Raw genomic sequence first — 27,326 nt, 5'->3', positions numbered from 1 at the left:
TAATCCTAGTTTCCTAATTTTTGGTTCTTAGAATAACAGCTCATAGTCAACATACTAGAGGAAACCAGAAAATTCTAAGGTTGGTGAGAATTCTGCCTGATCTGTGAATGAAGGTCACTGCTATAGAACAAAGGGACAACTTTTTCTTTCTCAGGCAGCTATTTGGGCAACACAGATTTAGGAAGCATGAGGTTTATGAGACTCCGTTCTTAGAACCGAATCTTTTGTTCTTGACGTATTTATGTTTCTAGTTCTCTTTTTCAGTGTATATACAGGTACTTTTTCATAGAAATTCCAGACGCCTTTACTAAAAGGTACACTTTTGAACCATAAAATGTGACAGTGGAATTGTTTTCTATTTGCAGATACAAAATAATGGGCATTCCATGACGTCTTATTTCTGTAGGTCCCTGACAGTTCATAATACATACAGTTATACTGAGCCCAAGCAAAATCTCATTTCCATAAAAACATGTTTTCCAAATCTTTTGTTTACATGCCCAGGAACTGAATTTTCTGTAACACTTTGGTTCAGTTTAATAATAATCTTTTACCATGGTTGCCCTGTACAATACGATTATAGTATTTTTTTATAGCAAATGCACTTGACAATCTTTTTCTTCCTATGATAATAATGATTAAGAAATTGGAGTGTTGTCAAACAGAGCAATCAGTGAATTCCCTTAAAACTAATTAAAGAATTCTGTTTCTATCACCAATCTTTTTTATTTCTGAACCTTCATAGCTTGGAACTCTGATCAAAAAATTGATGGAGTTTTATATAAGGAATTTCCATCAATGTCAAACTAGAAATGCACGGCCAGAAATCATGGGTTAAACCTGACCTTTCATAAACACTGCTTCTTCAGTGTTCAAAAGTGATATTTTTCTGGAGAGTGAGAATATCTTTAAATGCTTTCATCCATCATAAATATTGTTAACTTTCTTATCTCCATATAGAAGTGAAGGCTGCAAGTTTTTCTAGATTTCTGTTCTTTCATAATGTGGTTATCTGACTGCTTTGTGTTGCAGCTATTCTAATCTTACTCTGTCCACTAAAGTTTTTGGTAATGCATATGTAAATGTGTGTGTTTCATCCAGTAACCCAGGTTTTTGCATTCCCAGTAGATTTAACTGCAAAGAGAAGGATTAACAGCATCTTTTTCTTTACAATGCATTTCTGCAGACCATGTGATATTTACAATTATGCACATACAGAACTTTTGTAATTTTAAACATCTTTTATATAATTCTTGATGCCCCCTATTATTTTTACTTCAGTTCTAGCTGGCAATATAGTAACATGGTAGCTTAAAGTCATACTCTCTGTTATATGTTAAAAAGTAAGCAACTGGGGGGGGGGCGGAATGTTTTTCATATACGATGATTGAGAATTAGGGCTGCAATCCTAACCATATCAGTAAGTCCTGCTGAATTCAATGGAGCTTACTCCTGCCGATATCATAATATGATTATATAATACATATAAAACTGCCGATATAATGCTGTTATACACATCCATGGGTTGGGCACATTTGTCATACTGTGCACAGTTCTGGTTGCCTCACCTCAAAAAGATTGTTGTAGAGTTGGAAAAGAACCAGAAAAGAGCAACCAAAATTATCAAGGGATGGAACAACTCCCCTGAGGAAAGGTTGCAACATTTAGATAAAAGGAGAGTAAGAGGTGACATGGCAGAAGTATATACAATTATGCAAGGCATGGAAAAAGTGAATAGAGAAAAGGTTTTTTCCCTCTCGCGTAACACTAACTCTTGGTTTAGTGTTCAATAAAGCTAAATGTTAGAAGATTCAGGATAGACAAAAGAAAGTTCTTCACATAGCGCATACTTGGGATTCGCTCCCACAAGAGGCAGCGATGGCCACCAACCTGGATGGCTTTAAAAGAGGATTAGACAAATTCATGGAGGATAAGGCTGTCAATGGAGGAAGTATGCTTCTGAATACCAGTTGCTGGAAACTGCAGGAGAAGAGAGCACTCTTGCACTCAGGTCCTGCTTTCCGACTTTCCCTGGACATCTGGTTGGCCACTGCGTAAATAGGATGCTGGACTAGATGGGCTGCTGGCCTGATCCAGCAGGCTTTTCTTATGTTCTTACAGCCAGATATGGGAGTCAGGACCATTAAGATTTACATCTAGACATGATTAGGATTGCTCTCTTAGACTCTCTTTTTTGCAAGGTGAGTTAAAAATAAGCAGCAAATGGTTATTAGGCTGAGTATAAATGGATGTTATATATTGATCATGAAGTAAATAAGAGTTCAAAATCTGCCCTCTTCAGCAACACAGTGTTCACCTAATATGAAGGGACAAATGAAAGCTGTTGTAAAACACAGGATCACATTCCTCAGCTTCTCAAAACTCTAAGCTCCCATCGGTGGTACATGCCCTAGTCTCCTCTTGCCTAGACTACTGTAATGCACTCTACATGGGGTTACCCTTGAAAATGGTCCTGAAGCTGCAACTGGTACAGAATGCGGCTGCTCGCCTGATTAAAGGCAGCCGCCGGCGAGATCACATCACTCCAGTGCTGAAGGAGTTGCACTGGTTACCGGTTGTTTTCCAGGCCCAATTCAAGGTGTTGGTTCTGACCTTTAAAACCCTACACGGTTTCGGCCCAGTCTGTCTGAAGGAGCGCCTCCAGCATCAGCAGTGATGCCGCCCAACAAGATCAGCCTCAGAAGGCCTTCTCTCTATCCCACCAGTTAAAACAGCTAGACTGGTGAGGACTAGGGAGAGGGCTTTTTCAATTGTGGCTCCCACTTTGTGGAATTCCCTCCCAAATGATCTCCGCCATGCCCCCTCTATGATGAGCTTCCGCCGGGCCTTGAAAACCTGGCTCTTCAGGCAGGCTTTTGGGGTGGGTTAGGTTTTATTATTATTATTGAGATTTTTAATGTTTTAATGTATTGTATGTTTTTATTTTGTACATCGCCCAGAGTGGCTGGACAACCAGCCAAATGGGTGACTAATAAATTTAATAAATAAATAAATAAGTGTAAAATAATATGATTAATTGAACACTAAAATACCATAATCATTTCTGCCTTTTTTAAAAACTTCACTTAGCTTTGTAGAGATAAACTGATATACAGTTTCTTTCCTCAAGCATATACTGTGCATTTATTAAGACACACACACAATCAGAACTGCAACAGGGCCTTTGAATACATTTTATTGGCATCAGGCATGAAGTATCATAATGCCAATAAAAATAAAAGCACCACTTGGGTGACCAGATGGAAAAGGCGAGGGGGCTCTTGCACCTTTAATAATTATGTAGAAGAAGGAATTTCAACAGGTGTAGCTGGTCATGCAGGCTGTACCTGATGAAATTCCCTATTTGACACTTGGCTATGAAAGATGCAAGAGCCCTGTTCTGTGGTCTTTAGTATCTGGCCACCCTATGGATCACAAAGGCAAAATATGCCATTTCTGCCTTGGATACTGTCAAAAATATCTACCAGAAGAAGAGTTTCAAATTGGTAGCAAACATTCCTTTTATGTGATCACCATCTTCTGCTTAAAAGAAGGATTAGACATTTATGCACAGAAAAAATTATGTTCTCAATCCTCCACAATGGTTTTATTGTGATTCATGTTCATTTTGGGATATTTTTTAATCTGTATTATACATCTACTTGGAATATTTATTCTTCTGATACCACATGGCTGAGCCCATTCTGGATGTTTTCAAACTCCCTTCATTTGTGTCTCATAAAAATAGGAAGATGTAGGCTGTTAACAAGTTGACAGTATTATCGACATATTTGGCATCGATATTAGTACACTTCTGTCATTTGACAATTATTTCCCTTAGCATACCATATGGAAAAGAAAATGTTTTCATTCACCCACACATGATGAACATTTTCTTGAAAGGCACATGCTGTGTTTCCACCACACCACAGTTTTTGGAAGTCAGGAGCCTAGAGTTCCCCAAACTCCCAATAATAATAAATAATAATAATAAATTTAATTTCTTCGTCACCTATCTGGCCAATGGCCACTCTAGGCGACTTACAAAATTGTTAAAATACATTTGATAAAATACAGTAATACAATATAAAAACAACACATCTGCAGCAACAATATTAGAACTGGGCAGGAGGCATTTCAGTTATAACAATTAACCCTCCCCGGATACCCCGAAGGCCTGCTGAAAGAGCCAGGTCTTTAAGGCTTTCCGAAACACATTTAAAGAAGAGGCGTGCCGGAGATCTTGTGGGAGGGAGTTCCAGAGAGTGGGGGCCGCCACTGAGAATGCCCTCTCTCTTGTACCCGCCAATCTGGCTGTTTTTGTTGGCGGGATTGAGAGAAGGCCCTGTGTGGCCGATCTTGTCGGGCGGCATAATTGGTGGCGTTGAAGGCGCTCCATGAGATAAACTGGGCCGGAACCGTGTAGGGATTTAAAGGTCAATACCAACACCTTGAATTGGGCTCGGAAAACAACTGGTAGCCAGTGTAGGTCGAATAACACTGGTGTGATGTGATCTCGGCGGCGACTATTCGTAAGTAGTCGAGCCGCTGCATTTTGTATCAGTTGTAATTTCCGGACAGTTTTCAAGGGTAACCCCACGTAGAGCGCATTACAGTAGTCCAAACGAGAGGTGACCAGGGCGTGTACCACTAGTGGGAGCTGATGAACAGGAAGGTAGGGTTGCAGCCTTCGTATGAGGTGTAGTTGGTACCAGGCTGCCCGGCTCACTGCCGAAATCTGAGCCTCCATGGACAGCCTGGAATCAAGCACAACCCCAAGGCTGCGGACCTGGTCCTTTAGGGGTAGACTCACCCCGTTGAACTTCAGGTCAATGTCGCCCAACCTTCTCTTGTCCCCCACAAGTAGTACCTCGGTCTTATCAGGGTTCAACTTCAGCTTGTTCCTTCCCATCCATCCACTCACGGATTCCAGGCACTTGGACAAGGTCTCCACAGCCAACTCTGGTGAAGATTTAAACGAGAGATAGAGCTGAGTGTCATCCGCATATTGATGATACTGCAGCCCAAATCTCCTGATGATTGCCCCCAGCGGCTTCATATAGATGTTAAATAGCATGGGAGAGAGGATAGAGCCCTGTGGCACACCACAATTGAGAGGCCAAGGGTCTGATACCTCCTCCCCCAACGCTACCTGTTGGTACCTATCGGAGAGAAAGGAATGGAACCACTGTAATACAGTGCCTCCAATTCCCAATCCCTCCAGGTGAAGCAGAAGGATACTGTGGTCGACAGTATCAAAAGCCGCTGAGAGATCGAGGAGGACAAGAAAGGTGGATTCTCCCCTATCTAATGCCCTCCTCAAATCATCTACCAGAGCGACCAAGGCTGTTTCAGTTCCGTGACCAGTCCTGAAACCCAATTGGTATGGATCCAAATAATTCGTTTCATCCAAGTGTGCTGACAACTGGTTAGCCACCACTCGCTCAATGACCTTGCCCAGAAATGGCAGATTCGAAATTGGGCGGAAGTTATCGAATACTTGGGGATCCAAGGAGGGCTTCTTTAAGATGGGCTTTACAATTGCCTCCTTGAAGGCTGATGGCATCACACCCTCTTTCAAGGATGCGTTTACCACCGCTTTGATCCCCTCGCCCAATTTTTCTCTGCAGCTCACAAGGAGCCACGAAGGGCAAGGATCAGTAAGACAAGTGGTTGGCTTCACAGATGAAAGCACCTTGTCCACTTCCTCAGAAGGGAGAAGCCGAAACCGATCCCAATCTACTGGCATGCAACTGGCCAACTCTGGTTCATCCACTGTGTCCACGGCGCACGGGATCGAGCTCCGTAAGTGTTTGATTTTATCGGCGAAGTGTTTTGCTAATAAGTCACAGGAGGCCTTTGACTGTTCCAAGGGTTCCTGAGCAACTGGACCGACCAGGCTTCGGACCACCTGGAACAGCCTCCTGGGACAGCACTCCGCAGACGCAATAGAGGCAGCAAAGAAGGCCTTTTTTCCTACCTTTATTGCCACTTGGTAGGCAGCTACTGCTGCTCTGACCTGTGTCCGGACATCTTCGGAGCGGGATTTCCGCCACCAGCGCTCTAGTCATCTCACCTCCTGTCTCAGACTACGCAACCGTGGTGTATACCATGGTGCTAGCTGAGTTCTATTCAGGGGGAGAGGACGTTTCGGAGCCACCCGGTCTAATGCCCTGGTGATCCCCACGTTCCACTCCTTCACCAGGGTTTCGACCGGGCGACCTTCAGCAGGTTCCAATTCCCCAAGCGCAGTCAGGAATCCATCCGGATCCATCAGGCGTCTGGGGCGGACCATTTTAATAGGTCCTTCACCCCTGCGGAGGAGGCATGGCAACGAGAAGTCCATATTTACCAGGTAGTGGTCTGACCATGACACAGGAGTGGCAAGAATCACTCCCAACTTCAGACCACTTCTCTCCTCTTCCAGGACAAATACTAGGTCGAGAGCATGACCGGCTACATGGGTGGGCCCAGTATTACTTAGGTACAGTTCCCAGGAAGCCATGGTTTCCAGGAAATCCCGAGGGGCTCCTATGAGAGCGGCCTCGGCATGCACGTTAAAGTCACCCAGAACCAGCAGCTCTGGGGACAATGCCCGTACAGCCGAGACCACCTCCAGCACCTCGGCCAGGGAATCTGCCGTGCAGCAGGGTGGGCGGTACACCAGCAAGATCCCTAAACTGCCCTTCGGGCCCAACCTCCAGTACATACAATCAACAAACTGAGTCCTATGGAGGGGAGGTCTGGCAAAAACCAAGGACTCTCGATAGATGACTGCCACACCCCCTCCCCGCCTTCCCACCCTCGGCTGCTGTGCGTAACAGAAACCTGGTGGACACATGGCCTCAAGAATTGGAGCAGAGGCTTTGTCCAGCCAAGTTTCCATAATACATGCCAGGTCTGCGCGCCCATCCAAGATCATATCATGGATGAGTGAAGTTTTCTGAGCCACAGACCTGGCATTACATAACAGCAGTCGAAGGTCGGTAGGAACCTTGCGTCCCCCAGTTTTCGTCAGGTTCTGAGCAGACCCGGAACATGGGATGGATATAATGCATCTGTCCCGTGTTCCCCTATTCCGGCGTGGTCTGCTAGCAGCACCCTTCCGGCGCCTGCCGCCCAAACTTCCTATAATTTGGCCCCCCACCTCCCTCTCCGGCTTGCACATGCCTCTATCTTTAACTGCTTATCAGCAGGCCACCCACCCTAATAAAATTCATCTGGAGACCCACCTCCGTACCCTATAGCAGCAGTATTTACCAATTTAAAATTTACCAATAACTAGCAAGCACCAAAGACCTGTTTCAGACTTTATGCAGAGAAGACACAATTTACCAGTTCCTTCTGACTCAGGAGAGGTGTCTGTAAAGACAGCTGGACAGGCATGCTCTGTTGGCAGGGTTCCTAAATTCCTGCCTCAACTATTACAGCATCTGATCATCTTTTACAGTGCAATCCTATGCATGTCTCCTCAGAGGTAACTGGGTATAGGACTGCTTCCTTAATGGTGTTTTTTATAAGATTAAAAGTCTCTCATAATTTGTCTATAATTTTTGTAGATATGTTTGTATTCATCTATCTCCTTAATTATGAATGCCAGTAACTAAACAATGATGCTATGGCTGATTTTCTTTAGGTTCTTGAAAATTACGGTGTAAGCAACTGGTCCAAATTGAAAGATGGCAACAGATTCTGCCCCATCTGGAATTTAGGCTGAAACCCTGCGTTTTTATTGGTTGGAATTCTGTTTTGAAAAGTTCCAGGCCCAACCATATTCTAAGTCATTTCCAAAAATAGTGTTTATAGAAACATAGGAAGCTGCTTTACACTGAATCAGAAATCTTGCAGGGAAGGGGGCAGTGCAAAGAGTGCATAAGGAGCAAGGAAGAAATGCACATAAAACCCAGAACCTAAATACAAGGGGTAAGATAGGTTTACATTTATTTAATTACATCACATATTAATAACAATTGTATGCAACTTTAAAAATGCCTAATACTTGTCAGTTATACTATTGCCTTTATACTGGCCCAAAGGAGGTTTACTTCTTAGCAAGCAATTGGGTAGAATACTGTTATGAGCATGTGGGTTGGGATGGATGATTCCTATGGGTCACCTTTCCAGCCTCTGATCTGGAATTCTATGCCTGGGGGCTGGCTCTGCTACCCAGATTAATCTCCTTTGTTAACCAAATAGATTGGCCAGGTAAGGTAATGGGCCAATCAGTTGCCTAGCAATGGTGAATGGGCCAGGGAGACCCTTTTGTCATTGAAACTCTTCAAGAGAGGACCCCCCCCTCCTGGAGCCCAGCAGAGGCTGGTAGTTTGAGTTGTGTCTAGAGATTTTGGCTGGGAACTGGAAGGCAGGCAGAGAGACTGGCTCTCTGCACCATGGCCTTTGGGGTGCCTCCTACAATCCAGATGGAAAAGCTGGATATTGGACTACTGATGCATTGAACCCCTCCATCCTTGAGCTCAGGTTGGAATGTGTGTAAATAAATAAACGATATTTCATAAAGACACCGCAGTCTCCGCTGACCTTCCCCAAATGAAACCAAACCCTGGATGAGCACAGCCCCCCCCGAAATCTCACCGCTCGGAGATTGGGGGAGGCGTGCAACAATACTTACTGCATGCTTAAAAGGATTAGGGATTAGGGCTGCAATCCAATACACACTTACCTGGGAGTAAGTCCCATTGAACCCAGTAGAGCTTACTTCTGAGTAGACATGTACAGGATTGCAGCCTATGTTTTTTAAGAATCCAAGAAGGGGGCTTAGAATGTTCCTAAGGAGAAACAAACACTTCTGTCCCACACTCCCATAGCTACAGCCTTCATCAGTGCATGCCTTACTCCACTTGGAAAATCACCAGGCTCTCTGCACGTGCACAGAGTGGATGCAGCAGATTCTATTCCTGATTCCAGTTCTGAGTATTGTTGGACTGGAGTATTCTATTCCTGGTTCTTCTGAAACACATTAAGAGTGGAAGCAAATGGTTTTGTTCACATCCTTATCCACTTTGGAAGTCTGTGAGTATCAAAGAATTGAATCTATTTTTTTCCAGGTGTGGGCCTAACACCCTAGGTGAGGTATAATGTTACTTTAACTTTCATACAATAAACTTGTTTTGATGGCAAAGATGGTGAATTTTCCTCAATCACAACCAGGCCACCTTGCTGTTTAAAAAGGTACAGTGCCTGGTTGATCTCAAGAGAATGTCCTATTCATGATCCTTCAACTTTACTCTTGAAACAAAATCAAGAGTATCCTATTCATGATATTTCAACTTTACTCTTGATACAAAATCAAGCGCTGCTTTGAAACAAATTTTTACAAAGCCTAAATCTGAGAATCTGAATGTTCATCATATGTGGGTACTTGCAGAAGTGCATTTCTGATTCCCTGCTTCTGATAAAAAGTTTGGAACAAAGATGAACAGATTTCCTTTGTACTTTTACAAAAATTTCATCTTATGAATTTCCAAAGTGATTCTTGACATGGGCTCTTTAGGCAAAGAGGTTTCAACAATTCAGTGACAGAGAGAATGCACTGTGTGTATAAAGTCCTAAATGCAATTCCTGGCATCTCCTGTTAAAGGATCTCAGATGAAGTTGGAAAGACTGTTTTACCAAATACACTGAAGAGTTAATGCCAAACACTGTGTAGAACTACACTAAACAGATCATACATCTGACAGGGCAAGGTAGCTTCTTATAACTGTTCTTCACTTTTGCCCTGTGGGGAGAAGGGCCATACGTTGATGGCAGAGCACATGCTTTGCATACAAAAGGTCCCACCTTCAGTCCCAGGAATCTTTTGGTAAGGCTGGGAGAGACTCCTATCTGGAATGCTGCAGAGCTGCTGCCAGTCAGCAAAGACCAGGGGTAGGAAACCTTTGGCCCTGCAGATGATGTTGGACTCCCAACCCCCATCAGTCCCAGTCAACATGGCATCATCAGGGATGATGGGAGTTGTAGTCCAGAAACACTTGCAAAGCCACTGGTTCCCTGCCCCTCGCATGTTCTGGTAGTCTGACTTGGTGTAACATACGTTCCTATGAGAGCTTGGAAAAGTTACTTTTTTGAACTACACCTCCCATCAGCCCAATCCAGTGGCCATGCTGGCTGGGACTGATGGGAGTTGTAGTTTTAAAAAGTAACTTTTCCTATGACTAAGGAGCAGCTGTAGCCGTTTGCTATGCAAATGAAATTGTTGCCATTTTTCACATTTGGTGGTACAATGCCCTCCTCTAAGAGCTGAATGCAGGTTTAATTTACCTGCTAAGAGTGCAGATCTGTAAGAGAAGCAGCCTGGAAAACTGGCAGCTATAGGAAATGGTTACCAGTGTTAGGTTGGGTTTTTATTTTATTTTATCCATTATAAGTAAATGTCAAATGGTGCATACCAATGTCTGATTACAGTACAGGTGGAATGCACAGTCTTTCTATCATCAAAAGAGATAAATTTAGCATTTTAAAAAAAATCAAATGTCTTGCTTCCTTCTATTTAGGTAACGACCCAGTTTGTGAGAAGAAACCTCTCATTTATCTCCGCCATAATTATTTTTTGAAGGATTCTTGAGATGCCAATTTGTTTAATGCCAAGGAGGAAAGGGAGAGGAGAGAAGTAAAACAGCTGCTTTGTAAGGTTTTTCTTTTTCCCTTTGTGGAACTGGTGTGGATCTGGGTGTGTATGCATGCATGCACATAAACTTCTCTACAATCTTCAGACCCCCTGAAAACAGAACCAGATAAAAGTATCCAGAACACCATTGGCATAACTGCTATTTACTCCTGATCTGCTCTTTTCATCGATCTGTAAATGAACCTAATACCAGGGGATTTGATCTTAAAATGAATGAAATAAAATACTTCATATTATCTTATCGTCACTAGTGATCAAGAGTTCAAATAACTCTTGCGGAATTGAACATATATTATTGGGAAAATAGCAAGATACATTGTTTTTCACGTAGTGCAATCCTACGCATGTTTTTCTACTAGATAACTTCTACTATGTTCAATAGGCTAGTTATGCATCCATGGGATTGCAGCCTTAATGAAGGGAAAATGAGGGCTGGGCTGGAGCTACTCACTCTTTTTCATGTTTGTTTTCTCTAACAGTAAAAATCATGCTTTGTTTTATTAACTATTTGTAAATTACTACTCACATTCACTCCACTTCCCAGATAAAAAAACCCAAATAAACATTTTAGTCTGTTTGTTTGCAATTTACTGTGTTCCACCAGTGACATTACATGGCATCAAATCACCACTGCATGTTCTTGATATTCTTGTTTTTCCAAGCATTTGGATCGTAATGTAGTTTGATTTTTGGCCTGTTCTTAGTGTTCATATTTTAGTGGGTTGGGAAAAGATATTTTCCATGTCTTGATTGTTGGTTGGATGAACACTTTTAGAACTATGCATGTTTTTATTACTTTTATCTATTCTATGCTATCTTTGTATTCTTAACCTGTTGTAAGGCCTTTGAGATTTTTTTCTGTAAAAAGCGATGAATAAATATAATGAAAGTATCGTTATTATCATCTCATTATGTCTGCATCCTTCTTTGATTTGTTGTCATTGTTCACTACACATCAGTGACATAATATAATATGTATCAGCACAGTGTCATGACTTTTCCAATATGGAACATCATTTGGTTGCATAATATCACAAGAATACTTTACATAAGCTTTTGTAAGATGTAGAGACAGCACCAAGTGGCAGCTCCTTAATGGTGCACTTCTTACAGTGTATACAGCAGAGATGGTTAGCCCCCAGTTTGGGGGCCTGATCCAGCCTCCAATCATTTTTTTTTCTGTTCCCCTCCTTCAATTTTGGTGGTAACAACAAAAAGGAAAACAAATTAAAATAGACACAGCACTGGGGTTGGCAGAGACGAGTGCCCTGATGGTCATGCAAACTGTCTGCTCCAGGTCATCAGATCAATCATTTGATGAGCAGAGAGGAGGTAATAGCCCCCCTCCTCAATGGATCTGCATGGACGGGTTGTATGTGTGGCAGGAGTGCAGGGTGGCCACACCCACCACTGGCATGTAGACTCCAAAGTTATAGACAAAGATAAATGTGACTCTCAAGTCAAGAAAGTTTAGCAACCCTGATCTACTGACTCACAAACAAATTTACAGCATGGACCTAATGGAAGAAAAAGTTTTAAATACTTTTGCACATGTTTAAATTGAGCAGTTTTGGAGAGCACTCTCTTGAGAAGATGTAGTATTGCAATACTGATGAAGAACTTAGTGACAGAACACTCTGAAAACTGTAGTACAAAAAACACAAATGGCAATAATTTAAACAAGAGAAGTCTTTCTCAACAGGAGGAAAACTGACCATTTGCTGGAAAAGTCAACTTCTTTGAGAGGGAGATTTCATCCTGAAAAGTGAAAATCATGAACATCTAGCACAATATGAAAAAACGATTCTGTTTAATTCCTGAAAACATAGTAAAAATAATATCTGATTACAGCAAAATGTAATTCTGCACATCATAATCTATACTGCCATTAGCTGTCAGCATTCTCTTGTATTCCCATTTCATAATATGTGGCATTCCTAATGTTCGTTGTTTTATACTTAAAGATTCAAAGCATTTAAGCCTTCTCTTGTCTCATACAACTTCCTGAGTTGTTACCATTAAAATACTTGATTCTCATCTGTTTCCCAGCCCTCCTCCATTTAATCACACCAACATGTACCTGAAGGGAAATGATGCAAAATATTTATCTTTAACAAGTTTATCTTGGGAGGTGGGGAGTAGAGAGAGATGAAAAAAAAAATTGGCAGTTGTCTATGATCTATGATCTATTGACAAATGTCTATATTAATATATTAACAACTTGAATCTGTATACCATGATCCTGAAAATTCTGCCTAGGAATTGGATATCGACACACCCATGCACAACTGCTGCCATCGCCCCATCTAGCACTTGGCTTTTCTTACCCTCAAAGCTGTTCAAGGGAATGCAGTCTTAGCATGCCTCCATAGAAAGCTGGTGCCACAAAGAAAAGCAGGACATAGTAAGATCCCTGAGGAATCAGACTAAAGGCCCATCTAGTCCAGTATCCTATTTCATGGTGAAGGCTTGCCTATCAGAAGCCCACAAGCAGGAAGGGCTTCTGAGGCTCAAGATCAATTATGGGAACCTCTGTCCTGCTGGCTTACTTAGGCCTGCCAGGCCTCCCCATTTGGTCTGCCAGGCATTTTGGCCAGACCAAGTCCACCTGCCGTAGATGTGATGTCATTTATGACATCAGGCATGGAGCAGGTAAACTCTGGACAATCATCTGGGATCAGATGCAGGGAGTGTCTTATATTCAAAGTGCTTCCTCCAGCACTTTGAATACAAAACTGCTTCCTTCGGGGGGGGGGGGAATGATCTGTTTTTAAACAGAAAGTGTTTTCTATTAAAGTGCTGGAGGAAGTGCCATGAATACAAACACTTCCCCTGCAGAAAGGAAAATGCTCCACTTTTAGGAGCATTTCCCCCTCCCCACAGACTTTAAAGGAGCTCCCTGTAAATTATATGGAATTGGACTGCCTTCAAGTCGATCCCGACTTATGGCTACTCTATGAATAGGATTTTCATGGCAAGCAGTATTCAGAGGGAGTTTACCATTACCTCCCTCTGAGGTTAGTCCTCCCCAGCTGGCTAGGGCCTGCTCAGCTTGCCACAGCTGTACAAGCCAGCCCCTTTCTTGTCCACAACTGCCAGCTGGGGGGCAACTAGGCTCCTTGGGATTATGCAGCTTGCCCATGGCTACACAGGTGGCAGGGCACGTAACCCCTGAGCCACTTGCTGTGGGGTTGATTTTTAGCAGGAGACACGAGCGGGGAAATGAAGACTCAGTACTCCCAGCCAGGCTGTCCTTCCCACTGTGCCAGCTGTCTCTGTAAATTATAATCAGCTGATAAGTGATTACAGGGAGCCTCTTTGAAGGTGCACTTTGAGCACCAAAGGAGGTTGCTGTAACCAGTAGTGTACTGGCAAATTCAGAAGTGCAGGGTCCCTTCATGTTAACCACAGCTATGCCCCCATTCCACTTTTTTTTTTTTTTGCTGTGGGGGTGAGAATTACATCCTAGTTAATGTCTAGGAACCAATCAGCATGAAAGAGGAGAGTGTTAGCACTGAGTCTTCTCGTGTTTGACTCACCTCTTTTCACCCTGATAGGCTCCGATCAGCAGGAAAGGACAAGGAAGCCTGTTAGAACACTCTTCTTAGTGATTAACACACTCCCTTTTCATGCTGATTGGCTTGTAGGATACTGGAGACAAGGGACCCTGCTGGGACCCTGCTCCCCAAAAACTAAAGGACCTAAGACCCCCTGAGACCCCGTACAATAACCCCCCTGGCTGTAACTGCCAACTAGCTGATCGATGGTTACAGCAACCTCTTTTGAAGGTTGAGAGATGTCAGTCTCCTGATATGATTATGATATGAGGTAACAGACAGGTGGGAGATTCCCCTGCAAAGGGTGGGGGAGAAGAGAAAAGGATCTGGCCCACCAGCCAAATTCAGTTCCCTACCCCTGCTCGATACACATGTTATTCACAGTTTCTAGATTCTTTATTCTGTGGTTTTTTAAAAAAAACAAAACAAAACACCACCAAAGCTGTTGAAATAGTTGTGAATGAGCAAAGGAAGGCTGTATGGAAAGAGTTTCTTTAATAGTCCTTTACCCTTTGATCCTTTTCACGTTAAAATCTCGGCTAACATAATGCTTTCTTTCCCATATGTCCATTTCCTGGCTGCTTTGGGTTTAAATGAAAACCCCATGAAGGATAGAAAGGCAGAAGTCTAATATTGTCTCCACTTCCAGAGTTTGTGACGCAATGGAATCATTTTCAGTGTATAGCAATGAGATTCTTAGAGGTGTAGCAGTAACCATAGTAAGCAGTAAGAGGGAGGTATGTTAAGAATCCTGGGAACTGGAGTTTGTTAAGGGTGCTGGGAATTATAGCTCTGCGATGGGTAAACTACAGTTCCCAGGATCCTCGGGGGGGGGGTGCCTTAACTGTATGATGTGTAGGCAGCCTAAGAGGTAAGAGTAGGGGTAGGATGTGATCAGTTTTAGAAGTTGACAACAGCAGTGTCTGTGCATCTTGATTTCGCGGGAAGATCTCCCCATAATCTCTTCTCCTTTTCGGGAGGAGCTGTCAGGTGAAGGATCCCGTCTCGAGCATTCCCACAAACACCAGCCTTTTTAGGTCAACATCAAAGGCCTTGCGGTTCAAAACCAGATCTTAGGCTTCAGCGTTTACATTCTCAACAAGCTTTGCCATCGAGAGTCCTTTCCTGTCTGTATGTGCATGCGTGTGTGGAAGATGAGAAGGGCAACCCCCACATCAAAGCAGCTCGCCCGTTCCCCCTTTTCCCACCACTTGAGCGAAGAGCGAAGAGCTGGTGAAGCTATACAGCAAGGCAAGAGTGGCCATTCACCACCACCCCGTATTCAGAGTGGGCTAAGTTTGAAAGGGGAGGGGGTGTTCAGAGATGGAAGCTTTGAAGCCTGAACGAACAAAAAGGAGGGGGGAAATAAAAGAAACTGCAGCTTTTGAACAGGAAATCGTGTGTGTGTGTGCTTGTGTGTGTATCTCATGCACACACACGCATACTCTAGCGGGTTTGGATCTGGCTGCAATCACTGCTTTTAATTGTTTCTTCTTCCTTCTCATCTCGGTGGCTGTTCAGTCTCTATTGCTTTCTTACGTTTTTCCCCCTCTCTCCCCTCATATATATATAATTTTTTCCCACCCACCCCCTCCCCTCCTTTCCTCTCTGCTCCAGCAGCACCAGCACCAGCCACCAGGACAAGTTGCTACGGAAACGGCTGCATGGCAACCGGCTCAGAGCCTGGGGTCCGTCTGCTGCTGCTGCCGCCGCCGCCGCCGCCGCCGCTTCTTCTCTTCTGGCTGGCTCATTCTCCCGCGCGCTTCCCTCCTCGCTAGATGGTGTGCGAGACACCCGAGACTAGACACGCTCCGGACGCGGCCAGCGAGAAGCGGCGAGCGAGAGGAGGGAAGGGAGAGAGAGAGAAAGGCGAAGGCGGCTGCGGGAAGAGGAGGGGGACGAGGCGAGGGGCGAGGCTGGGACTCGCTGCTGCTGCTGCTGCTGCTTGCCCGGGACCCGAGGCAAGGAGGCGCTTGTGAAGGGATCGACGGGGAGAGAGGCAGAGCCCCCCGCCCCCCCCAGAGACGGCGCGCAGCCCTCCGAGCAGGCATGGACATGATGCTCTTGGTCCAGGGCGCTTGTTGCTCCAACCAGTGGCTGGCCGCGGTGCTGCTGAGCCTCTGCTGCTTGTTGCCCTCCTGCCTGCCCGGCGGCCAAAGTATGGACTTCCCCGGGACGGCTGTGGACAACCTGGTGGTCAGGAAAGGGGAGACGGCAGTGCTGAGGTAGGACTCGTCTCGGTTTCTTCCCCCTGAAAACATTTGCGGGTGGCGTGTGTGTACTCTGTGGGTGTTGTGCTGTCTTGTGGGTATTGTTTTGTTTTTGAATGCCCTCCCCCACTGCAGTTGGCTCAGCTGCCTCCAAGAAGTGGGTCTTCTCCCCCTTCTGGGCTGGCTGTTCTGGGTCTGCACCAACAAGGGTCCAAGCCCTTGAAGCACCGAGAGGTGTTCAGCAGGGCAGAGAAGAGGATCCTACCCACTTTGAAACTAATGGATCCCCATTTAGTTTTACCTCCGCCATTTCCCCTTACCTACATATTTCCCTCGCTCTCACCTGCCCAGTGGAATTGAAAGGTGTCTTTCCTTCATCTCTCTTCCCCCCACCCACAACGCCTCTCTCTAAAGATTTGTGGTACTTTAAGCGGAACTTTGGGAGCATCCCTTTGGTTACTCAGTGGAGTCGTCCACTCTTATCAAAGTCTTTCCTTTTTAGTGAAGAGGCAGAGGGTTTGCAATTGGGTCTCTCCCCGGAATTAGTTTGCAGCTTCTTCCTCAGGCGTGCTGCTCTGGCTCTTGTTAAGCCTCTGAAAGCTGTAATGGCTCATCAGAGAACTGCGAGCCCCCTCCCCCTCCCCCTTCACCAGCAAAGCGGCTGCAGTGCAGAGTGCACTTTCTGTGAAATATTTCTTCTGTGAGGAGAAATGTTGAAGTTGGTGCCCAGCATTGTGATCTGAGCGATGCTAAAAGAGACCCCATTCTTCAGAGCTGCCTTTCCTCTGGCGTTTGAAACTCCCATCCAGATGCCTGCTGCATTAACACTGACAGTGCAGTTCCACGCATCTGAGTGCTATGGTATGGGATGTGTACATTTCTCAAGAGATTTGATCCAGGGATCCATCTGTAACAAGCACTTACAGCGCATACCGCAGTGTGTTTGCTAACACTCTTTGCCTGGAAGAGGTGTATATATTCTGAGCTTTAATTGGGCCATTTTCACAAGCCTTGATTTATGCTGCAAAATAAAGGAGCTCCAGTTTTAGACCTGTGTAAGTGAAGATATTTTAAGAGCACAGATTGCCACTTGCCTTCTAAATGCAGAGCCCGTGCCCGATTAGTTGATGTTGTGAAACGGTAGCAGACATGCAGAAATAACAGACAGTTTATTAAGGGAGGAATCCAAAAGGGCTCTTTTTACCTCAACCTGCAGAAGATCCTCACTAGCTTTTGGAATGCTAAGTTCATATAAGTTGGAATGGAAATCACTGATGCTTGACTTAATTTCTCTGGGATAGCACCTGATGTTGATAACAAGATCTGCAGTGCAACCTTCCCATGCCTGAATATATCACTGCTCAGCAGTAACAGTTCACTGAGGATACAGATACACTCACACCACTTAATGTTCTTAGCATTTTCATGATGATTTTTATAGGATGAAAATCAGACTCTAGTTTTAATTATTGTATTCATCTATTTTTTGAATATAGTTTTGCCACTGGAAGATTGCATGTCTACAGCAGTTCTGCGATGTCTTCCCTTGTAACAACTTTTCAATTCCATATGTTAACAATCCATTTGGCTAGCGGAGAATTTGTTTACTGGCAGCAGTCTGTATTCTAGGCAATTTTTTTCTCTCTGACTCAAGTTCATTAGTCGTCTGCTTTAATTTGTGCTGCCCTCCTCCCAGCTTAACTTTCAGTTGCCACATTTTGCACATTGACAAGGATATAATAGTTTTTCTTACTAAGAATTAGTACAAAGATTCCTCCTTCTTGTGTCTTATAAATCCAGAGGTTTGTCTCTGCAGCAGTTTTAACCATGAATGATATGGTTATACACTGTGTTGCTTGCCGTTATGAATCAGGTTCATAAACTAACTTCATCAGAAGCATTGCTTTTCACTTATGCTGCAAATCTTTTGCCAAAAAAAGAAAACACAAGCACGTATAATGCAGAAGATATTGTTTCATTGTTTTAAACTGGTATTATCCTATTTGTTTTCCCAACCCTATTTATTTTCCTGACTGTTCTCATGTGGTAGATGCTGAGAGTCAGTGTCTATGCACCACTGGTTGACATATTTTTCATCTGTAGCAATATGCTGTAGTTACACTCCATGGTTTTAGAATACATTGGAATTTACTCTTGTTGCAGACAGAAAGTAAATGCAACCTTAGTCTCTGTCTTTATTTGCATTGCCTCCAATGTAAAGACAGCCAAGTATCAGAGTTGATGAGCTGAGTTTTCCTGTTCATGGTAGCATGCAAACCAGTGCTAAAGAATAGTGTAGATCCTTATTTCTTTAATAAAAAGACACATAAAGAATTCAAAATTAAGCAACTGATGGTGCCTTTTGGCAGCTAGAATTAAATGCATATGTTATTACTAGAATATATGCATTTTTCTAAGGCCTGGGTATGAAGATGAATACGTTACATAAATGCAATTGGTGCTTTATGGTCAAGTAATCTTTTCTGTCTTGTAAGTGGGGGAGCATGAATAACAGCTTTTTAAACAAAATTCCACTAATAGAATACACTATATGTTATTTTACCAGACAAAGACAAATGCATTATTGAACTACTGGGTGGGGAAGAGCAAAGGGAATACTAATGCTGTTAAAAGACATATACATTTCATAAGGAATGGCACATTTTGCACAGATATATATATTTCTGTTTGTGTTTGTCATGAGAGCAAAGTTTACTTTATTGGAGCCCAATTTGCAATGAAACCTCATAGGAAGCAGAGGAGCAACTTAACCATTTGATGCAGACTTCGCGGTTCTTCTCTGGAATCTTGTCCCTACAGGATATCTGCAGCTTTTATTTAATGCATAAAACCTGGAGCGCTTAGAATAACGAACATCTACAAGAAAATGCTTTTTAGGTGTCGTATTAGGAGAAGCAGTCTTCTGTACACACAGACAAGGAATGCAGAGTATATATTGCAACTATTTCAATGGATCTGTTAATTTATTCACAAGTGCATTTTCTTTCACTTACACTAGAGTACGATGTCCTGGATTAATGCATATTGCTCTACATAAAGTAAGGTATATAAATATAAGAAGATATCACATAGTTTTTCAATACTATGGTTCTATATACAAAGCACAATACTTTATAAGTTGCGTGCAGATATTTTGATGCTCTGTTCAGGATCAAACTGTATTTTTATTCTTTTATACATACATACATACATACATACATACATACATATTCTTTTATATCGGGAAACTTCTGAGATGAAGTAACTGCTGGTAGCTAATATTAAAGGTCAAGTGTTGGGATCTCTGAGTCATCCTTTCGGTGTTTGAGTCAGCAGTTTGATTGTTTAATGAAAAGAAGATTATGTTAATAGAGATGATATACAGCTACTTTAATTAACTGACAGCCAAACTCTTGAAAAATGTTACTAGTTAGACATTTTAGTTGAGATCCTCTATGGACGTATCTATGTAGTGGTGATGGAGTCTTACTCTGATATGTACACAAGCCAAATGAAGCCAGTATTGAAGCAGATGTGTCACTGGTAGCAGATTCTTTCTAGGAAGCAATTCTTAAAGTAATCACCATTAGTTGAGTCCAGTGCCAGGCTTCCATGTGACTTTTCAATGTCCCTTATCGGGGAAAAAAATGTGATGGAATGACTTCTTTTTAGGAGCTTAGGCTGCAATCCTATTCACGCTTACTAGGGTGTAATCTCCACTGAACAAAGTGGGATTTATTTTTGAGTAAACAAGGCTAGAATTTAACTGTTATATCTGCAGGAAGTGTGTACTACATATTATAAGTATTATTCCAGAAATTAGGAGCATTCTCTTATTTATGTGCAAGTTTGAAACCTCTTAAGTCTGCTAACGCTCTCTATTTTAAACAATTTGCCTTGTTTTATAGGGCTGGTCAACAATCTAAAACAGAATAGCTATATAGATCGAAATGAAATTCTAGGTCCATAAAATAAACCACAGCTTTACAGCATCCCTTACCATTTTGGGTATCACAATTCCAGTGATGGTTTTAGGGAACAGCCTAGCATTATTGATGATCTGATATTGAGGGTGGCTGAATAGTTGCTATATGTGAGGGATAGAGAACCTGAGGGGCTCCAGATGTTGTTGGGTTCCAGCCCCTATTACCTTTAGCCAGAATGGACAATGGTCAGAAATTATTGAAATTGTAGACCAACAATACCTCATGGGGAGTACAGATTACCCATTCTTGCTATACACTCTTGCTGGGTGAAGATTCTCATTGAGAGTCACAGTTTGTTGCAGTCAGCCATTCTTCTACACCAGCCTTTTCCAACCTGGTGCCCTCCAGATGTTTTGGGCTACAGGTCCCATCATCCCTGACTATTGGCCAGAGAGACCAGTACATAAAGTCTTACTGCCCCCCATGTGACTAGAATCACATGAAATTGCCCAAACAGAGCTATGGTATAGCATAGGGGTGGGCATACTACAGGGTTGCTGGATCTACTTTTAATTTTTATTAGTAACCTGTGATCTACTAACTGGATCCTGGTGCAAAACCTGAACAAGGTTTAGGAAGGGATGATGAAAATTGCTGCCCCCAAGAAAACTGGATCACATAGGGTGAAGAAAAAATTTAGCTCCCACACCAACAATGGGTGGCATTCAGTGACATTAATACAGTAGACATTAATTTCATTGGGTCTACTCTAAGTAGGACTTAGCTGAATACAGCCCAATGCGCCTAAATATGCATGTTTATTTTATTTATTATTTATTAAATTTATATCCAGCCCTTCCACTGTCATATATATGCTATTGTGATTCAAGGAATGATCTTTGTTGATGTTTTTCAATAAAAATGAAAGCCACAAACAAAAACACAGTGAATTATTTGCATAGAGTGACATAATTTCTTAAGACATGTCCTAAAACACACTCACACAGATTGTGCTAGCCTGTTCAGTTAACCAGATCTTATTTATTATAAGACTGTAGTTATAACTGAGCAAGGAGTAAGTAAAAGTTAATAGGTACTGTTTTTAAAATTGAGTAGAAAGAAATGCTTATGTAAGGTCTGATAACACATGATACAGCTACCTTCTTGAAGCCACAAAGGTCTGAGTCTGGTCAGTGAATAGATAGGAGATCAACTGGGAATCCCCCGTGCTCTGCCTTGAGTTCTGTGATGATGGGAGAAAGGAGGGAAATAAATGTACTAAACAAAGAAAGTGTTGCCATATAGTAAGTCAAGTGAGAAAGGGGAGCAAAAACAATCTTATGGTACAAACCAAACCAAACCAAAACCCTTCCCTGTTATTCTTACCCTCTTCCTTGCTTACTTTTTGGTGAGCTACAATGGTGTTTTTTTTTTTTTTCATTTTTAGGTAGTAAGTCAAGAAACTTTGTTTCTCCCTGGTGTCAAAGTGTTTGCACAATTGGAACATAGGAAGGCGCCTTATACTGAGTCAGACCAACCATCCATCTACGTCAGTATTGCCTGCACTGTCTGGCAGTGACACTCCAGGATTCTAGAACCATAACTGGAAATGCCAAGGATTGAACACAGGAACTTCTAATTGCAAAATACGTGCTCTACTACTACCCTGTGGCCCTTAACAGATTGTCAGGAAACTCTCCAATTGAATTTTTGAGGCCCAGATTAAAATTAATCTGGGTTTGAAGTGGGACTGTAAGGAAAGTTTAATAAATTGCTAATGCACCAAAATGTGTGTCAGTTTGGAATATGGAAGAGGCACATGTTGGTAAATATAAGGAAATAGAGAACTGAGTTTCAAGAAGATAACTGCTTGGCTGTAATGTGAGGTTGAGTAGAATGAGAAAACTGGGAATTAAAACATTGTAAATAAGAAAGCCCTGTGTGACTGTAAATAAGAAAGCCCTGTGTTAAATGGTACCTAAGATGTTGGTGGGTTCAGTTTTAGAATAAACACGTGATTGCAAGCTGTATACTATCGATTTATGTTGGCAATAGTTGAATAGTGTGACTTTGGACAAAAATGGAAAATTAGATGATAGGTATAGCAGCAGGAGCACAGTGATTTGTTGAAGGCAGGCTTGTCTCTGTGGGAACATCTTAGAGGAAATTAGATGAGTTTATGGCCTATTAAAATGGGATTTGGATGTTTAATTGTGGGGTCAGGCCCTGATGATTCATTGGAACATAACTTTTTTTTCTGAATTGTGTCCTAAAGGTAAAAAGAAAATGCTGAGATAATTTAGGAGTTGGCCTTAATAATGTGATGGCAGGTAAGAACGTTCGTTGAAAATATGCCCCATGGCAGCACATGGTCAAGAGGTAGATGTGGCTCTAAGCAGCTATCCTGAGATCCACAGTATTTCAACTCTACATTTTCAGGTGTTGCCTATTACAGGGAAATTGAACTTTTTTCTGCCTCTCTTAGAATGAATTGCCCCCTTCTTGAAGAAGCAGGCTTTTTTCTTTGTAGAAAGATGACACAGAAGTACAATTGTAGCAATCCCTTTATAAGGCCCAGGTGGATGGGAAAATGTACAAGAGAACTGTCTAATTTTCCAATAAGAAGCAATGTCTGCTTTTTCTGGAAATCCAAGAACACCTCTGAAATTCTGTTACAACACATAGTACAGTTACTAAGGGTTTTTCCACATATGCTGTGCCTATTTTTTTATATGTTTATAGGTTATTGATGTATACCAAATGCTACAGATTATCTATTTTGGTTGCCACAATGCTGCACTGGGGGGGGCAGGGGGAGCACAATAAAACATCTTCGGTACTGAGCACTGAGTTTGGAAAGCCTAAAAAGTGCTGCTACTTCTGACAAAACTGAGGATCAGTGTGCTAATCTATCACATTCTACAAAAATGTGCTTCCTGTGGTATAGACCAAGTTAAAAATGTATGTGTGTGTGTGTGCGTAAGATCCTTACTTAAAGGATCACCTTCAAGCCTGCATCTATCTTAAGACCTGTGTCTGAAGCTCTGTAGAGTTAGGCACTGTTGGGCTTCCATTCGGAGGGTACATCAAAAGTTGTGTTATCCATACCCCTAGCCCTTCTCTTCATGTGTACAAATAGCCACAACCGCTGGATTGTTCAGTTAACAGTTGTTTGTTGGACAGGGTGTTACATCAGATGCTATTCCCCCACTCCAACAGTTCCTTGATGGAGCATTGATTGGAAATAGCCCGGGACCACAACCTGTTGCCTGCCAAGTCCTCTCTACCCCATCCCTTCCCTTTCTCCTGTTATAAGTTACACTGAAGCCTCACTGTCAACAGCGGTGCCTGTCCCCAGCTGTTCCTTATCTGTCTTTTCAGGCCCCACTCCAGGGAGGAGAAATGACATGTCTTATCTGACTCAAGGCTTGCTTCCCAGTCATTCTCCACCGCAAGCCCTGCTGACTGGGACCATGGTCCTATATCCACATAGGAGGGAAATACAGGGGACAGCAGGGTGGACCCTGGTGGTCCTCCACATCCACCAGCAATGATAGTTCAGGCAGGATATTTTTGGTGGTGGCCCCACAACTGTGGAATTCCATCCCATGTGATATTAGAAAAGTCCCATCTAATTGTGGCTAGATGTCTGATTGTGTGGCCTGGTCTTAGTTGCTGTATTATGCTATGTTTTTGATGTTGGATTACTAGTTTTAACAATATGGGATTTTTAAAAAGATACTTTTAAATATTATCCATTATATTTTGTTGTTGTATTTTATGTGAACTGCCTTGGGAAGAATTTTATTACTGAAAGGTGGTATACACTTTTATTAATTTAATTAATTAAATTCATAAGAACATAAGATGAGCCCTGCTGAATCAGGCCAAAGATCCATACAACTTCCTGTTTCCCACCAGATGCCTGTGACCAACCAGATACTTATTCACTAATAGGCAAAAAACCTTGTGGTTTAAGAAGGTACCTATAGTCCACAGATATTTCTATCAAACTTTAAAAAGCAGGGAAGTTGGGCAGCTATAGTGAATGCACCAGGGGAGCAGAACACCTGACCTCCTGTCTGAGATATTGTACTGCCCTACAAAGTTGGTCAAAATGCAAACACAATTTGGGTTGGTCTTTCACAGTCCAATCCACTTCCTGTGTAGCTTGGAGGAATTTGGTAATATGTGCCTCTGAGCATATGGTGAGTGGTGGCAACACCTGCAATCAGCCCAAAGAATAGAAAGAAGACATTTGCTGTGCTGATCTTGTTTTAGCAGGGAGGAAGCAACATTATTAAGACAGTTTGGATAATCTTTATTTATTTATTTATATACCGCCCCATAGCCGAAGCTCTCTGGGCTGTTTACAATAACTAAAAACATTAAAAACAAATATACAAATTTAAAAACACATCTTTTAAAAACAATTTAAAACAATCATGGCTTCTCTCAAAGCCATGGCTCAAAGCCAATCATGGCTTCTCTCAAAGAATCCTGGGAAGTGTAGTAAGTGAAGGGTGCTGAGAGTTGCTAGGAGACGCCCTGTTCCTCTCACAGACCTTCAATAAGAGTGGCTGACTATTACACCATTCTCTCAGGGGAATAGGAGTCTCCTCTCAGCACCCTTCACCCTTCAGTATTAGGATTACAGGTACTCTGTGAACATGGCTGATTTTTAATGAATTTCAACAGATTATGAGAACTCTCAGAGAAAAAAGTCCAAAAGGGCTCTGGGGTTTTTTTCTCTCTTTTTAGACTTTGAACTCTCTATTCTCCCTGACTGTTTTGTGTATCGCCATGAAAATTGAGAGGATTGTTAAGCAAGTGTTTCTGCGTTCAGGACTGTACGTTTGGTAAGGTTTTATTTTGAAATGAGCTTATGGGAAGCATCAGAATGGCATGGGGTATTTTCAATTTAACATTGCGGAATGTGAAAAATCCACACTGGCTATGGTATACAGCCACTCTCGTGGCTGTATAATAAACAGGTCTGGAACAAAGAACCTTATATGGAGGACTTGACAAGTAATAGGCTTTTCCCATTGTTGTTCCCAAGGGCATGGTATTCAATGACATACTGCCTCTGGGCCTGGAAGTTTGATATAGCCATCATGATTAATGGCCAGGAGTTTATCCATGAATGTGTTCAGTCATGTTTTAAATATATCTAAGCTAGTGACCATCATCACCACATCTTGCAGCAGCCAAGAAACATGGAGGTGGAAATACCAACTCAAGGGTCATCACTAGTTGGTGCAAGTAGTTGCCTCCCTGGGCTCCTGTTGGGAGGAAGGGTGGGATGTAAATCAAATAACAAACAAACTATAGGAATGAGACTGTGAAACTTTATTTTCTGAACCTCCACAAGAGCGAGAGAGAGTGGTAAGGGCAGTGCCATTTCCACAAGTTTCAAGAACAATGGTATGGTTTGTGTGTTTTTATGCATCAGCAAAAGCAACAAGTGCCTATGAGGGGACTTGACTAATGTGACCAACACCAATATGTTTGGAAGAGAGTTCAAGGAGTTCAAGGCCAACTTTACAGGACCATAGGAAGCTGCTTTGTATCGAATCAAATGGTTGACCCATCTAGTTCAGTATTTGTACAGTATAATCATTGGCAGTAGGTCAGTCTCCTGGGTTTTTAGACAGCCACTTTTCTAGCTGTAGCTGGAGATCCTTGGGATTGAACTCAAGACGTTCTGTATGCAATGCATGTACTGTACCACTGAGCTACAGCCCTTCCCCAAAGATAGTATTTGCTACTGTTCATCCAGGTCTATCCACTACAGAATATTCCAAATTCTTTTTATTAAATTTTAAACACACTTGACTCTGTAGCAATCCTAAGCAACTTGTTCCATTACTCAAGTGTTTTTATGGCTAGGAAGCCTTACCTACTGTCAAATTAAAAAAAACCCTGCCTTTTTGTAATTCAATAAATTGAAGTGCATATTAGAGACGATTTAACCACAGGCTCAAGAGCCAGGTGTTTATCTCTTAATTGGCAGAGATTTGGAATGAAGAAATCTTCCATAAACAGCTTCTTAACTTTAGACACCTACATATGGTGAAAAAATGTATTAATATTTCAGAAAGATCTGCATAAAGGCTTACTTTGCAAATCATTCTACAAGTGTAAAATAGGGGAAAGAAATTGAAACCCTTAAGAAAATGATTTACAATGGGGAAAAAGACAAGATTAAATAGGTAGAGGATCTAATATATCCAGAAGCTTAAGAGCATGCATCAGAAGTAAGGCAGCCTCATGTACAGCTGAATAAATGTACATAGCTATAGGAATATCTTGCTTACAATACAAAGCAGAAATTTCACTTCACTGGGTATTATAGCATTTTATTTGAAATAAGGACCTAAACAGATGAGTCAACAGCCTTCTAATCTGCATAATGTTGCAGTTTCACATTTACAATACAGTTATTTATTGAAAGCAAAGTTATAGTGTTGCTCATCTCACAAAAAGTGAAAGAGCTATACTTTCATTACGTTAAGGCAGCCTTTCCAAACCTAGTGACTTCCAGATATTTTTGACTACAATTATCATAATCCCTGAACATTTTATCATGCTGGCTGGGACTAATGGAAATTGAAATCCAACAACATTGGGGGAGGGGAATCAAATGGGAAAGGCTGGTGTAGCAAGTCAAATACAAGAATTGCTTTGAGACCTGGTGATGGCATGACCCTGAAGAGATGGTGGAATATCATTTTATGAAGCCTTCAGCAAGCATGAGGCATTCCTGCTAACTTTGTTCCCTAAATTTTAACTCACACCTTTTAGATGTTTCTGGGATTATAGTTGCCAATGGACACAATCCATCAAAATATATGTAAAAATTGGCCACCTGACCTTCTAGATCTTGCCTGTCCATTTCTTGTCTTCCTATAGTATCTTACCAAAGGAGTGTCCCTTCCTCTTCCGGAGTGATTCCTGCAGACCAAGTGACCATTGAATCACCCAT

General features: G+C 42.3%; 1 protein-coding gene across 2 annotated transcripts in view; it reads left to right on the top strand.

The window, feature by feature from the left end:
* Nucleotides 1–16,251: 16,251 nt before the first annotated feature.
* The window catches only part of NEGR1 (neuronal growth regulator 1), an 856,142-nt gene continuing 845,067 nt past the window's right edge, over nucleotides 16,252–27,326 (top strand). For both annotated transcript variants that reach the window (XM_061630506.1, XM_061630507.1), the window contains exon 1: nucleotides 16,252–16,427. In XM_061630506.1, the coding sequence (XP_061486490.1) occupies nucleotides 16,252–16,427 (176 nt within the window). The remainder of the gene's footprint in view (nucleotides 16,428–27,326) is intronic.

This window comes from Rhineura floridana, chromosome 6, assembly GCF_030035675.1.
Source record: "Rhineura floridana isolate rRhiFlo1 chromosome 6, rRhiFlo1.hap2, whole genome shotgun sequence".
NCBI classification, from domain to species: Eukaryota; Metazoa; Chordata; class Lepidosauria; order Squamata; family Rhineuridae; genus Rhineura; species Rhineura floridana.
Note: the sequence above shows the minus strand (reverse complement) of the source record. Positions and strands in the feature narration are given on the sequence as shown.